The sequence below is a fragment of the Tiliqua scincoides genome, chromosome 1 (genome assembly GCF_035046505.1).
Source record: "Tiliqua scincoides isolate rTilSci1 chromosome 1, rTilSci1.hap2, whole genome shotgun sequence".
In the NCBI taxonomy this organism is placed as follows: domain Eukaryota; kingdom Metazoa; phylum Chordata; class Lepidosauria; order Squamata; family Scincidae; genus Tiliqua; species Tiliqua scincoides.
In genome coordinates, this window is record NC_089821.1 from 230149806 (window position 1) to 230164152 (window position 14347).

Genomic DNA, 14347 nt, shown 5'->3' on the forward strand with positions numbered 1-14347 from the left:
CGACGGCCCAATCGTATCCAATTTTCCAGCACCAGTGCAGCCGCAATGCAGCCCTGAGATAAGGGAACAAATGTTCCCATACTTTAAGGAGGCCTCTGGGACTCCTAAGTGGGTTAGGATTGTGCCCTAAGACTACAATCCTATGCAAACCTTCCTGGGAGTAGGCCCCATTGACCACAATGGGGCTTACTTCTGAATAAACCTGCATAGGATTGGACTACCGGAAAGGTTGTCTGGTTCTGAAAAAAGTAAAGTCAAAAGACCTAGAGAGAGGGACCTGATCAGTTAAGAGGTAATTCTTCATCATGCTTAAACCAGGGTCGAGCATTATTAGTTTCAGACTCAGGCTCATTACACTTCCCCCTCCCATTCACATGAGAGAGGAGGACATTTGTTGCTTTTGTTCCTGTTTTCAAACAGATTGGTCCTTGTCATTGTGTCCAAACTTGGCAGATTTACTTTAACCACTTTTGGTGAACATCTTAGGATATCAAACCAGGATATGATCCTAGTATCATTAGATGAAGGGTGGTATATCAATTAGGTGTGATCATATAATACTTTCCTGGGAGTAAGCCCCTTTGAAAATAATGAAACTAACTTCTGAGTAGTCATGCACAGGATTGGACTTTGCATGAAATAAGTAAAGCTAAGCTATGGTTTAATCTTGGCTTAATGTTACGTTATGTCTGAACCCAGCCACTTGCAGTATGTCTTATATACCAAAGAAGATAAAAAGCAGATTCACCTATTCCTTTTCTATATGCTTACCTAACAGAGAACAGAGAAACTGTTGGAAACCATTGATCAGCTTCACCTGGAGTTTGCCAAGAGAGCTGCTCCATTCAACAACTGGATGGAAGGTGCAATGGAAGACTTACAAGACATGTTTATTGTTCATAGCATAGAGGAGATCCAGGTAAAAGCAATGCAATTGGGCAGGAGGTCTGGTCTAGAGGGTTGAGCCTCCATTTGCCTGAAGATAATATCCACAAGGTCGCCAGTTCAAGGCCACCGACACGGTGTGACCTTGAAGCAGTTGTCAAGCTGAGCTGAGTTATTCCATCTGCTCTGAGCGTGGGAGGATGGAGGCCAGAACATGAAACCAGATCAAGAAAGAAACATCTTGAATGTTATGGTTCTTGAGAGATAGAACCTTCTTTCAATTGTAAAAATCCCTATGGGGATTTAAATCACCTGCCTATGTAAACCGCCTTGAATAAAGTCTTGAACAAAGACCAAGAAAGGTGGTATATAAATACCTGTATTATTGTGAGCCTAAGAAAATGAAGTTGTTCTCTTTTCACAATGAAGAGAGAGATCCACATTATACGATCTCAAAGTAGTACAATTTCAGAATGCTTCAAATGTTTTTTGTCCTTAATCATACCTTAAAGCTACTTGCAGCGGGAGGGGTCTCCAGATTCATTTCCTAACATCCAAAATATCAAATACGTTCAATTTGACATTTCTCTGTGTGTGCCTGCACACAATCCTATAGGGCCAGTTGTAACATTAGTTACAGTGTCGCAAATGTCCTACAAAATTGCAAGGAGTGGGCTACAAGCAGCCATTTTGGATCTGCCATCCAAAATGGCAGCAGTGATGAGGGCTCTTTCCTGGACCACCTGTACGGGAGCACAGGTAAGGTGGCAGGGTAGGCAGAATGGGACGTGTAGGAGGCAGGAAGGGGATATTCTGACACGCAGACCTATGCCAGAATGCTACCCCTTTCCTTGCCTCCTGACACATCCCCTTGATCTTCTCAGTCTTGTGCCATCCAAATGGCTGGCTCAGGTCTAAGAAGACCAATTTAGTTAGAAGTGTTTTTTCTGGTCAGTAAGATAGGTTTATAGCCTAAGTCTTACTGAACACAATGGGCTTACTTTGGAATAAAGTAAATAATACAGTGTTCAAACAACTCTTCCCATTGGTGATTGGGAGGTAAGGGAATATATTTTCCCTTAACTCTCCCATGCCTCCCGATCCACACATTTTGGCATGACTGCTTGCTATGGCAGGGAAATGGATAGCATTGGGCTGCTAGAGTGCTAGATTTGTACCTGAGACAGACAAGTTTAAATTCTGTTCATTTCATTGTTTTCTCTTGATACTTAACCCCATACCACACCCCTTTATTAAGGGGTGAGTACCTTAAGGAACTAATATGGGTGAGTACCGGCTCACTAATATATGGCTCACCACAATGCAATGTAAGACACACCCATTGTAATATCCTGTATTTTCTCCCTCTGATTTTGCTTTCAGAGTTTAATCACTGCCCATGAACAGTTTAAGGCCACTTTACCTGAGGCAGATGGTGAAAGGCAAGCTATCCTCTCAATTCATAATGAAGTGGAGAAAGTGATTCAGAGTTACAGCCTCAGGATAAGTCCCAACAATCCTTATAGCACAGTCACTCTGGAGGAGATCCGTACCAAATGGGAGAAGGTACCTTAAACTAAAGTGGTAGAAATGTGTGTTGGTTTAGGGATCTCTTTTAGGGATGAAGGTGGGGGGGATGGGGAATATTTTACTATTGGAATTTTGTGTTTGGGCTAGTAAAACAATGGGGAAGGGGAATAGCCATAGGTTGCTTTTTTATGAATAAGTGCTCTAAGGCTGGCTTTACACAGGGGGGTGGGATGGACATCAGGAAGACCTCAGTGGTCTTGTGATTAGTTTGGTGTGAGTGTATGTGCTTTTTTTAAAAAAAGAACATCTCAGATGTATGTTTCTGAAGGGGCAGAGTAGCATCGTATTAGGAGATTTTAAGTCAAAACTAAAAAAAAGCATACAACTGAAAGCGTAGAACAGTGGGGCTGGGGGAACTATCAAGGATCTTACAGAAAGAAGAAAATTTAGAAAGCAATAATTCATAGCATAACAGAGTGAGATAAATTATCTCTACATGACAGGGTTTATATATAATAAAATTATAATATATAATGAAAACTTTCTTATATATAAGTTGTGTCATGCTCAGTTCAATCCCTATGGTTTTTTAAGGTTATGATTTAATTTTTGATCCTTGCACTAGATTAGTAAAATACCCTTTTTGCTTGGGCAAGAGTTAAAACATGAATGGAGTAATTTTTTTTAAATGATTTTGCTTCATGGAAAAAACATCTAAGGCCAGCGCTGAGAGTATCTGGGTTTTGATACTGTCAACTGTGGAAAAGTTCATCATATCATAATAAACTGATATAATTATTATATGTGGGGAGACATATTGGTTGGTTGGCAACCTTCAGTCTCAAAAGACTATGGTATAAGCCTACAGCACCCGGTATTCCCAGGCGGTCTCCCATCCAAGCACTAACCGGGCCTGACCCTACTTAGCTTCCAAGATCAGATGAGATTGGGCATGTGCAGGGTGACAGTTGCTGCATGGGGAGACCTATTAATATATCATGATAGAAGCACATAAAACTAAATTGAAAATTTAGGGAATAGCAAAAATTATGAGGAATTGGCATTGGTAGATTCATTTTTTTTTGTTTGTTTAATCTGGACTTAACTGAATTCTGTCTTATTAGAACAGTAAATTCAATGTGATAAGTTCCATGTGTTAGTAGTTTTCTGTCCCTAGTTCTGATTCACCTCTGATTCAGCTTGAAGTCATTCCTTGTGTCATACTATTTTAAAAAATTAACTGGCTTTGGCTACAGACTGATTTAATTTTGCACACTTGCAGGTAAAACAGCTTGTGCCTGTAAGGGATCAGTCACTGCAGGAGGAGCTGGCCCGCCAACATGCTAATGAACGCCTGCGCCGCCAGTTTGCTGCTCAGGCCAATGTCATTGGACCCTGGATCCAAACCAAGATGGAGGTAAATATGACTAAGATATGCAGTTTTTGCTGCTTCATTTGCTTGTTTGTTTTGGCAGCATGTGAAATGTCAAAGTGCTCCTTCACTGTACATTTGCTAGGTTAACCAACACTTATTTTGTACTACCGTCCATTACCTTCTTTAAATATCAGTAGCTGTTATGTGTAACACAGAACAGAAAAGTGACATACCTGTAAATCGTTATTCACAGAGTTTGCAGTATAAGTCAGATAGACAAGACAGAGATAATGGGAGAGACTGACTGTGGTGCTGGGGAGAGCTTGGATCCTTTAAAGGAGAGAACTTAAAGGAGAAAGAGGAGGGAGCATGACGGGGGTGCTATTCTGAGCTAGGGAGCAGCATGATGGAAGACATGGAGGACAAATTGGTTGAGAGAAGGAGACAAGCAGCCCATTCCTATGGGCTTTGAGCACTGGTGGAATGTGTATTCTGTCAGCACAGACTGCCAAAAGGCAGCACTTTCCAGCAGCATGCTGCGTAGCATCCTACCAGGCGATGGCAGGAAGGACAGAGCTTTCCTGCGCATGTCACTGGAGCACCAGCAGACCCACCAAGAAAAGATAAGGTGGCAGGCGGGGACGGGTGGAGAGCAGAAGGGGATGGGGTAAAATGGAGGGTGGAAAGGCTGTGTGGGGTGGATCCAGTAGTGATGGCCTGTGCTGGATCTTATTCAGCAGCCTCCTCACTCCCTTTCTTTTCTCAGACTCATGCTAGCGAAATCAACAGCGCTGGTCAAAAGACCCATTGCAGGGCAGGAAGCCTCCTCCCCCCCCCCCACAGCTGGATACAGCATACCCATTTTTGGCACAGTTGCATCAGTGTGGGGAGTGGGAAGGATAGGACTGAGCTCAAAGAGGGTTGCCAACAGAATGGTTGTCAGAATAATGAGAATGATAGTGTACTGTTAAGAGGTGATGGAAAGCAGAAGCAGAGAGACTGATATTTTCCTCAGTGTTTCAGATGGTAACTGTTTTATAACCCATTCTTGTGATAATAATATAAACACTTTCACATCCCTATACATGCCTGTCTGGAACAGCTTTTTGAACAAAGCGTGTTCATTTTAGGGAGTCTTCAAAGTTAGCTTTTTTGAGTGTTAGTTGTGCTGAATCTGTGCACTCCTAACACCTCCAAGCAAGCCAAACAGGAATCCCATGCCAATTTCTGGTAATCCAAGGTTAAGCAACAATCGGTTTGTGTGAGCAGTGATTGATAGAAATAATATGACCATAGTGCCAAAGCAATTCCTAGAAGCACCGCTTATTCTCCTCCACTTTGGTGATATTTTTATCCATACGGTCTCTACCTTCAAAGGGTTTACAAACACAGTAAGGTACCCACGCGGAGTGCCTTCTCCAAGATTATGATTATTATGAACTTCAAGGTTATTATTATAACTCTTGTTCTATACACACAGAACTAAGAATTCACCTCTCCTTTTGTGTATGCAATAGAAAGTTTAATGACTTCTGATTCTTGCTTTAGTAACATGTATTTAACATGAAAATGCATTTTCCCCATGACAGGAAGTTGCCAGAACCTCTGTTGAAATAACAGGGCCATTAGAGGACCAGATGAATCAACTAAAGCAGTATGAGCACAATATAATCAACTACAAACTCAATATTGACAAACTGGAAGGAGACCATCAACTGATACAAGAAGCCCTGGTGTTTGATAATAAGCATACCAATTATACAATGGAGGTACGTGGAGTCTACTACCAGGTGTGCTTTTAAACATGTGTTCACCTACATGCAGAGGGAAATCTATTTTGTGTGCTGGGATCTGGTACAGTGGCCAGTGGTGAAGTTTAATGGTTCAGCAGGAGGAACAAGGGAGGCAAGGGTGAAGATGCAACAAACAATATAATGGAAAACAAAAAGGAAATCATTAAAAGTGAAAAGGGGGCAGGTGATGGCGCACAGACACAGAAGGGGGAAAGATGGAAAAATTAGAAGGGTTTCCCAGGGGGACCTGGGGCTGATGAACTGGGTTTTATAGTAGTGGGAAGGGAGGCAGAGAGGACTGGAGCAGGAAAACTGAAAGGAGAGGTATGAGAAGGGTTCCTATAGTTTAGATGTGGCCAAAGGTCATGGCAGAAGTATGAAGGCTACAGGCAAGGAGTGAGTCCCTCATATGGCTGCAAATGATAAAATTTCAGTGGGGGAGTTAGGGTCCAATCCTATCTAACTTTCCAGTGCTGATGCAGCCATGCCAATGAGGTGTGTATTGCATCCTGCAGCGGGGTGGTAGTCATGGAGATCTCATCAAAGTAAAGGAATGTTTGTTTCCTTACCTCGGGGTTGCATCAGCACTGAAACTTTAGATAGGATTGGGCCCTTAATCTCTCCCACCAAATGATTCCTCTTAACCAGCAAAACAAGTGCTCAAAGCCGCTTCGAAAGCTGGGTTTGAATCATTGCCACAAAAGTTAAGGGAGTCTGCCTAAAAAGGAGACCTTAGTTTCAGGCTTCCCCTAAAACAGTGAAAAATAGAACTTAAGGAAGATCTTGCAATTACATGCACAACACACTCACATCAGTGGAGAAAAGAAAGAGGCACTGTGCTGTTAGTTTGACTGCACACAAGACTGACTGCCCAATCCTATCTAAGTTCCCCTGTGCCAATGCAGTGACACCAGTGAGGGCTACATTGCATTCCATGGGGGAATTTAGTAGGTGGGTGGTCTCCTTGGAGTAAGGGGACATTTGCCTGGTGACAGCCCCAGCTGCCACAATGGGTCACCTCAGACTCATGCCAGTGATATTGCTAGTGCAAGTTTGAGTTGATCTGTTTTGGCAAATCAGGCCTGTGAAGAGGGATACAATATGATGTGTGCCAGCACCACCAATCCCATCTCCTTTCTGGCCCATTTCCACTCCCACCCCATTGGTTTTTTTTAAAACAAGAGTGCTTTCAAATATTCCTCTAACAATAATGTGTGGATTACAAGATGTCAGTATTTAGCATTTATGTAACACTTTTAAAATATTAAAAAACTTAACATGTATTTGTAATCCTTACCATAGCACTGCAAAGCAGGCACCATTACAAATGAAGTTTTAAGGGTCATATTGTAGACATGTCATCATAGACATAACACTGGCTGTCCTGTATTTTTAAAAACAGATCTACTATAGTCTCATAGAAAGGGAGGGGGGTGTTGGCAAATATTCCTATTTATAAGAAAAGAGGACACATTGCCTTTAACAGCAAAGAGACATAAGTACAATGCACAGAAACCGTCCACAGTTTACCTTCCTGCACTCTCTTTCTGAAATTGCTTGCCTCCACATTGAGCACTCTTGTGGCATTGGAGCTTAGATAAGGAGAACTGTGCTTGGTTGTCAGGGGGAGCAGGCAGCTGTCCTGAGCTGCAGACAGGGAAAGGGTTCTGTGTTCCTCACTTGTGTGCCTCTTTTGCTGTTAAAGATAGTTCCCCACTCTGTATTTCTATATGATTGGGGCAGATCTATATTGAAACACATGAACCTCCCACTGTCACATCTTGTTTGGCCCTGGGACTAAGGAGGCCAACAGTGAGTTGCAACCAGTTGCCTAAGACACCTACTGAATTCATGACCAAGGAAAGATCTGAACTAACCACATCCTGGCTCAAAGCTCACACTCTTTAGCTACGCTATGCCAGGTAGCACAGCTTTGAAACGTTTCTGAAGCCTTTTAAAGCCTTTGTTCTGCAATAAAATTTGCCCTATTAAAGCAGCTTAATCAGATTTAGTTATTACTTGCCATGACAGCTCCTGATCTTTCATGTGGTTGCAGAGGAAGAATCACAGTGGAATGACTCATCCCTCCATCCTTAAATCGTGACATTTTTTAAACCGAGGCATGAATTTGCTCTTGCATTTCATGACAGAAAACCAACCTGACAAATCATTTATTTATTTGATTTATATCTCATCCTCTCCCTAAGGGCTCGGGTTGGGTAGCAACAATAATAAAACTGGATTTATGATATGGGATCACACAAGATTATATCTGATATAAAAAATAATAAATGTACAATTTCCTACAGCTTCCTATTTATCTCCAGCCACTAAATGCTTGCCAAAATACAATGGGCTGAGCTATGGCTGTTGTGAAACTTCTAGAGGAAGGGAAAAACAAGAGCTGGAAGAGAGAATGCTCTGTCTGTTTTCACCATTCATACTGGATACAGGAGGGAGACTATCAATAGGCATCTCTTTCCCAAACACAGAGTTTGTGATAAGAAGAAGCAGTTTCTTAAATATGAAAGACTCAAGCATATTGCCATTCACCCTGGGCTCATGGAGGACACCAAGAATAAATCACTCTTCCAGAAGTGGAGGTTATGATGGAACATAGCAGAGAAGGCAGTTTTACATATGCAAGACCCAAGTTATTTCAGGCACTGTTTGTCATAAACAGTATTTGTTCCCTCTGAGCTACAGGAAGTTGGTGCAGGGGCAAAAGCAGTAGTGAAAAGTCCTTCCAGGTGCTGTACCCCAATGGGTGGTGGAACACCATACCATGCATCATCTTTTATCTGTAAATAGCCTCAGAGATGGACTGATAAACACAATAATAGCAAGATTAAAACAGCACCAGGTTTGAATCCCAGTCACCATATCTACATTTGAGGCTTAGCCTTCTCACTAGATGGAATTTGTGGAAAGGTTCTAGGAATAACCATGATCTGGATACATGCAGGGATTATAGGACTGGATCTCAGTCTGATATTGGCCTGGGGTGGCCTTCCCAGGTGCTGTTGCCTGACCAGCATTAATGTGTGAAAGTACAATAACTGGGATAGTGAATTCCTTCATTTGTCTCACGTATCAGTTAGCCAGAGGCAAAGGTCTACTCACATTGGTCTACACACACTGTCTAAAACGCTGAACTTCTTTACTTTATAACCCTCCATGTTTGGTCTCGGCCACTGGGTTACTCTGCTAGTTACATTTGCATGCCTTTCCTTCAGGTCATTCAGGAATAGTGTTCTTTGTCAGACAACAGTAAGGAAGTACATCTGTTCACACAAATCCAGTTTTCCTAGCAGTGAACCTCCCTTGCAGTGGCCCAACATAGCCACTTTGGTTCACTTTCACGTTAGTCCTCATCCCACTAAATGTTAGCAAGCTGCTTTCGGGAATGGTTTCTAGTCAACAACTGGTGCTCAGATATGACTCTCCAAGTCATATCTTGTCCAAAAGTCAGTTGCTGATTGTGAGCAAACTGTTGGGAAACCGAACATAGCAATACAAATAGCTGGAAGTAGGTAAGTTTCAACTTACTTTGATTAGCTGTCTTCGTTCCAGTGCAATTATTGCTTTATATACTGGGAGGTCTATTAGTCAATAGTTTCAATCACTCTTTCAGACTCTGATTCTTTTCTCTTGGGTTGACCTTAAAGCAGCCTTTTTGTCCCTACTACAGCATATTCGTGTTGGATGGGAACTTTTACTGACCACCATTGCACGAACCCTCAATGAAGTTGAGAATCAGATCCTTACAAGAGATGCCAAAGGAATCACCCAGCAACAAATGAATGACTTCAGAGGATCATTTAATCACTTTGACAGGGTACAGTACTCTTTCTGTTATAACCTGGTGTGCCAGACAGAATTAATGTAATAAGTCCTCCTTTAAATCTTGTATTATGACTCCCTGGGGACCAAATACAACACAGTCCTATCCTCTAGCCCCATTCGATATTCAAAGTATTTACTGTAGCCCAAAAGAGTCACAGGGCAACCTCAAATGCATTTGGAATGTCTTTCTGTCCTGGGCAATGCCAGTTCCTTCCCCATTTCAGTGTCCATATGAAAGCTAAATATTGCTTGCATTTACAGGTGTCTAATTATACCCTTGATGATGTTCTTGTTTTTCCTACTTCTCCTACTTCCATGTAGAGTCTCATGTACTCTCCTTAGGGTCCAATCCTATCAAATTTTCCAGCACTGATGCAGCTGTGCCAATGGGGTGTGTGCTGCATCCTGTGTTGGGGTGGCAGTACCAGAGGCCTCCCTGCTGTAAGGGAACTAGAAGTGGTGTGCGCCTCCTCTGAAATAGAAGGAAACGAGTGCTGCTTCCGTCTGGTTACCTGGCCATTCTGAGGGCCACCCTCTTCTCCTCCCCTTTCTTTAAAGGGGAGGAGAGGAAGGCAGCCCTCAGACGCAGTAATGAACTGTGCTGACAGTGGCTGCAGGATGGCAGCTACTGTCAGCATGGTTCCTTGCTGATCTGAGGGCCACCCTCCTTTCCTCCCCTTTAAAGAAAGGGGGAGGAGAAGAGCAAGGCTCTCAGATCAGCAGGGAACCGCACCGATAGTGACTGTTTAATTGTACTTATAAGGAAATCTAATGTAGTAGTAGTAGTAAACCTTTAATGGCATAAAAGGAATCTAATGTTTGGAAACACTTTACTAACTAAATCCAAAGATCAGTAGTCTTTCTGATACTCGATGTATAAACATCCTGGGAATAAATGCTATTTCTAACTCTAAAATGTCCAGTTGCAAATGGTGGCAGTGCCAGAGGTGGGAGATTAGTTAGTATTGGGCTACTCATTCCCCACATCTTCCTATCCTCTCTCTACAATACCAGCATTTACCTACGCATCTCATGCCAGCCTCTTGAACCGCTAAAAACCTTTTACCAGCTCCACTGCAACCACAAGCATCCCACAGCAGTTACTTTTCCATAAGCTTGGGACCAAACTATACATTAAGTTAAATCCATTACTGGAACTGACATGTATAAAAAACAAAAGCTAAAAAGTACAAAAGGATATTGAAAATTAGGATATCACCAGGATATCCAAAGTAATTCTGGTGTATGTTACAAAGAGTCCTTCTCTAAAGAGTGACAGAATTTATTTATATTTGGATCCCAACAGTGCTGAATATGCAATGTAACATTGGTAAAGGTGATCTCATGGCATTGCAGCCCACCAGCCAGATACCCAGTTGGAAGACTTAAATCATGACATCAAGTTCAAATCTTTCCCCAGGGTATTATAAACTGTTTTAAAATTCTACTCTTCATCAGAACTGGACTCATATGGCAGCTTCCAGTACACTTGGGGTGCTAAATGAAAAAAATGTAGGAAAGAAGACAAGCTGATACCCTTTACTGCAGGCTTAAACTTCTGCAGTGCAGACTTATTGCTGACCCTGTTATCACACTCGCTGCCACCTGGTGTGTAGATTGACAGGCCATGAGTATGGTGGACTCTGGGTACTTGATTTGCATTTCCATCTTTCATTAAATATTCCATGCAGATACGTACGCCTTAGAATGGATTTGTAGCTTTTTTTAAACATAGTCCCCCCTTAAATCCACTTCCTTTCCCCTAAATCCATTCCCCCTCAATCCACTTCCTTCAGCCCCTACCAGGGGCAGACCTCCCCAGCCCCACACCCCAGGGCAAAGGTTGGCAATGGTGCCCCCCACAGGCTGTCGCAGTCCCCCTGCATGCAAATTTGCCCCGCCCAGTCACCTGAGGGAAACTGGAAGCAGTTTCCAACTCAGTTGGGACCCTCAGAGGGTTCCACAGAGTCCTACAGGCTTGCGCCCAGGGCATTTGCCCCATAGTCTTCTATGGTAGGTCTGCAACTGGCCCCTATGTATATATTTGTTACACAAAGCCACAGCAGGGCCTTTCAATAGGCTGTGACAAGACAGGTAAGATTCTTGAAACTTTTCTGTTATCTGCAATTACACTGGCACACGTAAAATCAGTGGGAGGCTTTCCAATGTGTTTATTGTGGTTTGGCTCTCATAAGAACAAGCAACTTTTTCATATGGATACCTGGGACTCTAATGGGGGCTAATCGTTATTGACTTTATCCTTTACTATCCACCTTTTTATATATTGTTCTTGATCTGATTTTCATGCACGTCTGAAATGCCTTTATCTGCACTTGTAAGAATGAATCATACTTCTCTGATAGAATACAGCACACTTAATTGCAAAAAACCACCCTATCAACTTCTTGTTTTTAAAGTTATTTCTCAACAGTTAATCATTAATTAATTAGCCCTGATCATATGTAGAACTCCTTGCAGCAGGATGTTGTGATGGAACCTGGATGAGATGTAAGAACATTTTTGAGCCCTGCTGGATTGAAATCAACTGAAGCGTTTTGATGGGCTGTGATTGCATCCACTCAATGATGGCTAGCAATCTAATTTTATGCAGAATAAGGATAACAACATAAGAAAAGCCCTGATAGATCAGGCCCAGGGCCCTTCTAGTCCAGCTTCCTGTATCTCACATGGCCCATCAGATGCCTCAGGGAGCACTCAACATCAAGATACAGTACATGTATCCTGTTACCACTCCCTTGCATTTGGTATTCAGAGATAGGCTACCTCTAAAACCCAGAGGCTGCCTACAGCCATCATGACTTGTAACCTGTGATGGACCTTTCCTCCATAAATCTGTCCAACCCCCTTTAGAAGTAGGCTAGCTCCAAATGTCAGGTGCAAGCAAGTGGCAACAGGATGCAGGTGTTTAGTTGTATGCTCTGCTCTCTGAGGCATCTGGTGTGCCACTGTGAGATACAGAAAGCTGGACTCGATGGGCCCTGGGCCTGATCTATCAGGGCTTTTCTTATGTTGTTATCCTTATTCTGCATAAAATTAGATTGCTAGCAATCACTGAGTTGATGCAATCACAGCCCATCAAAACGCTTCAGTTGATTTCAGCCACTATGAACTAGTGCTTTCAATGCAGAAAGTTCATCCTGTTCAGCACGTGTAGGCAGTGCCTCTTTTCCAAATAAGCTTCCAAAAGTACTGTCATTCTTGGCAAAAGTTAAACATTGTCATCCAAAAACAAAAGTATGTCAAACCAAAGGCTAAATTCAAAGATATTAAACTTTTTCCCATGTCTTTTTTTCTTCTCTTGTTCTCTCTGTGTGTGTTTCACTGGCATTGTTTCTGGCAATGCATTTGTCTTCATGTAAGTGTCTTCTTCCTCGCTCAAACCAATGAATCTTCTTGAACCTGTGATTGAATTGACAACCTGTACACATGTGATGGACCTGTTTTATCTTCATGGAAATGATGATGGGCTCTTTCTTGCTTCTGAGCTCACAAACCTTCCTTATTACATTCCATGTACTTCTTCCAACCAACAGAAGAAGAATGGGCTTATGGACCATGAAGATTTCAGAGCCTGCTTAATTTCAATGGGTTATGATTTGGTATGACTTTTAAGATTCAATTGATTTGCTATAATATTCCACACATTACGAGGGATAGTATTTCACACTATAAGTGCCCGAGCAGAACTCTCAATATTTCTTTTATTTATGCTGTTTTACAACACCCAGGGTCAAAACTCCAGATACTAAAAACCCTACTTTCTTAGGAACATTTATTCACTGCTGCTGCTCTATGAAAACCAGCATTTATCCAACAGCATAATTTTATAATTATTTTGTCTGGTCACTTGGCATGCAATTTTTTTCAGTTTTATGTTGGCATACAAATATGCAAGATTACTGTATACTATATGTTAGCGGTTCTCAAACTTTGAGGGAGCTTTACTCTCTTAGTAAGTCTTTGCAGGGGAGGAGCAAGGGCAGGGAAGCGATCCCCATGATTGTGTCCCTAAGGGGGGGGAAGAAGGGGGTGCTTTCACTTACTTGGACTCAGTGAGGGATGCTGGAGGCTGCAGGAGTTGCAGTGCAACTCCCCTACAGGGCTTCCAGAGGCTTAGAATCTTGAAACGGAGTGATTTCAATGCACCTACTGCAAACAGGAAGTGCTTTGAAATTGCTCCATTTCAAGATTCCAAGCCTTGGTGAGCCCTGCAGAGGGCTGCGCTGGGCTCCCCGCACTTCCTGGAGCCTCTAGCAGTCCTCACTGAGTCCAAGTAAGTGAAAGCACACCCCCCTTCACCCCCCTTAAGAATGCAATCTTGGAGATCACTTCCCTGACTCTTCCCCTGCCCCTTAAAAGGATGGGGGAAGCATTACATGAACTGGTGGGTTATGACCCACCTGTTTGAGAACTACTGCAATATGGTTTCAATATAGTATATGTAGTTCCATTCTGGACTTGTCTTTATTTTCAAATTATTAAAATCTACATGTTTCTTAGGTTAGTTCCTTAAAAAACACATTTAGCTTTGATATCTGTGCTCATACTTCATGGCCACACTCCAAAAGAGCACTTTATTTCGATGGGCTTAAGCATATTTACAGCACAATCCTATGCATGTCTACTTAGAAGTCTCATTATGTTCAATGGGGCTTACTCCCAGGAAAGTATGTATAGGATTGCGGCCTTAGAGTGTTCTCTGAGCCTGTGTAAGTCCCTTGCACCGACCTACGAGTGTTGCGAATGTGCCACAAATGTTTGTACCTCCTTAGGAGTCAGCTGGGCTGGCGCAAGGATGCATGCCAGCCCACAGAGGCTCCATCAAGCTTCCACGCAGGTTCAAGAAGGTAAAATTGTGCCGGTTGTGAGCAGTCAGTGTGGGAAGTTGGGGAGGGCA

The 14347-nt window shown here is 42.5% G+C and overlaps 1 protein-coding gene and 1 pseudogene across 1 annotated transcript in view; one reads left to right on the forward strand and one right to left on the reverse strand.

Annotated features, from left to right (window-relative positions):
* ACTN2 (actinin alpha 2) overlaps nucleotides 1–14347 on the forward strand; it is a 75496-nt gene that overhangs the window by 57958 nt on the left and 3191 nt on the right. The window contains exons 14-19 of the mRNA XM_066617160.1: nucleotides 779–919; nucleotides 2269–2451; nucleotides 3698–3832; nucleotides 5380–5559; nucleotides 9275–9421; nucleotides 12984–13049. Coding sequence (XP_066473257.1) covers nucleotides 779–919; nucleotides 2269–2451; nucleotides 3698–3832; nucleotides 5380–5559; nucleotides 9275–9421; nucleotides 12984–13049 — 852 coding nt within the window. The remainder of the gene's footprint in view (nucleotides 1–778; nucleotides 920–2268; nucleotides 2452–3697; nucleotides 3833–5379; nucleotides 5560–9274; nucleotides 9422–12983; nucleotides 13050–14347) is intronic.
* On the reverse strand, nucleotides 3275–3394 carry LOC136637594 (5S ribosomal RNA; annotated as a pseudogene).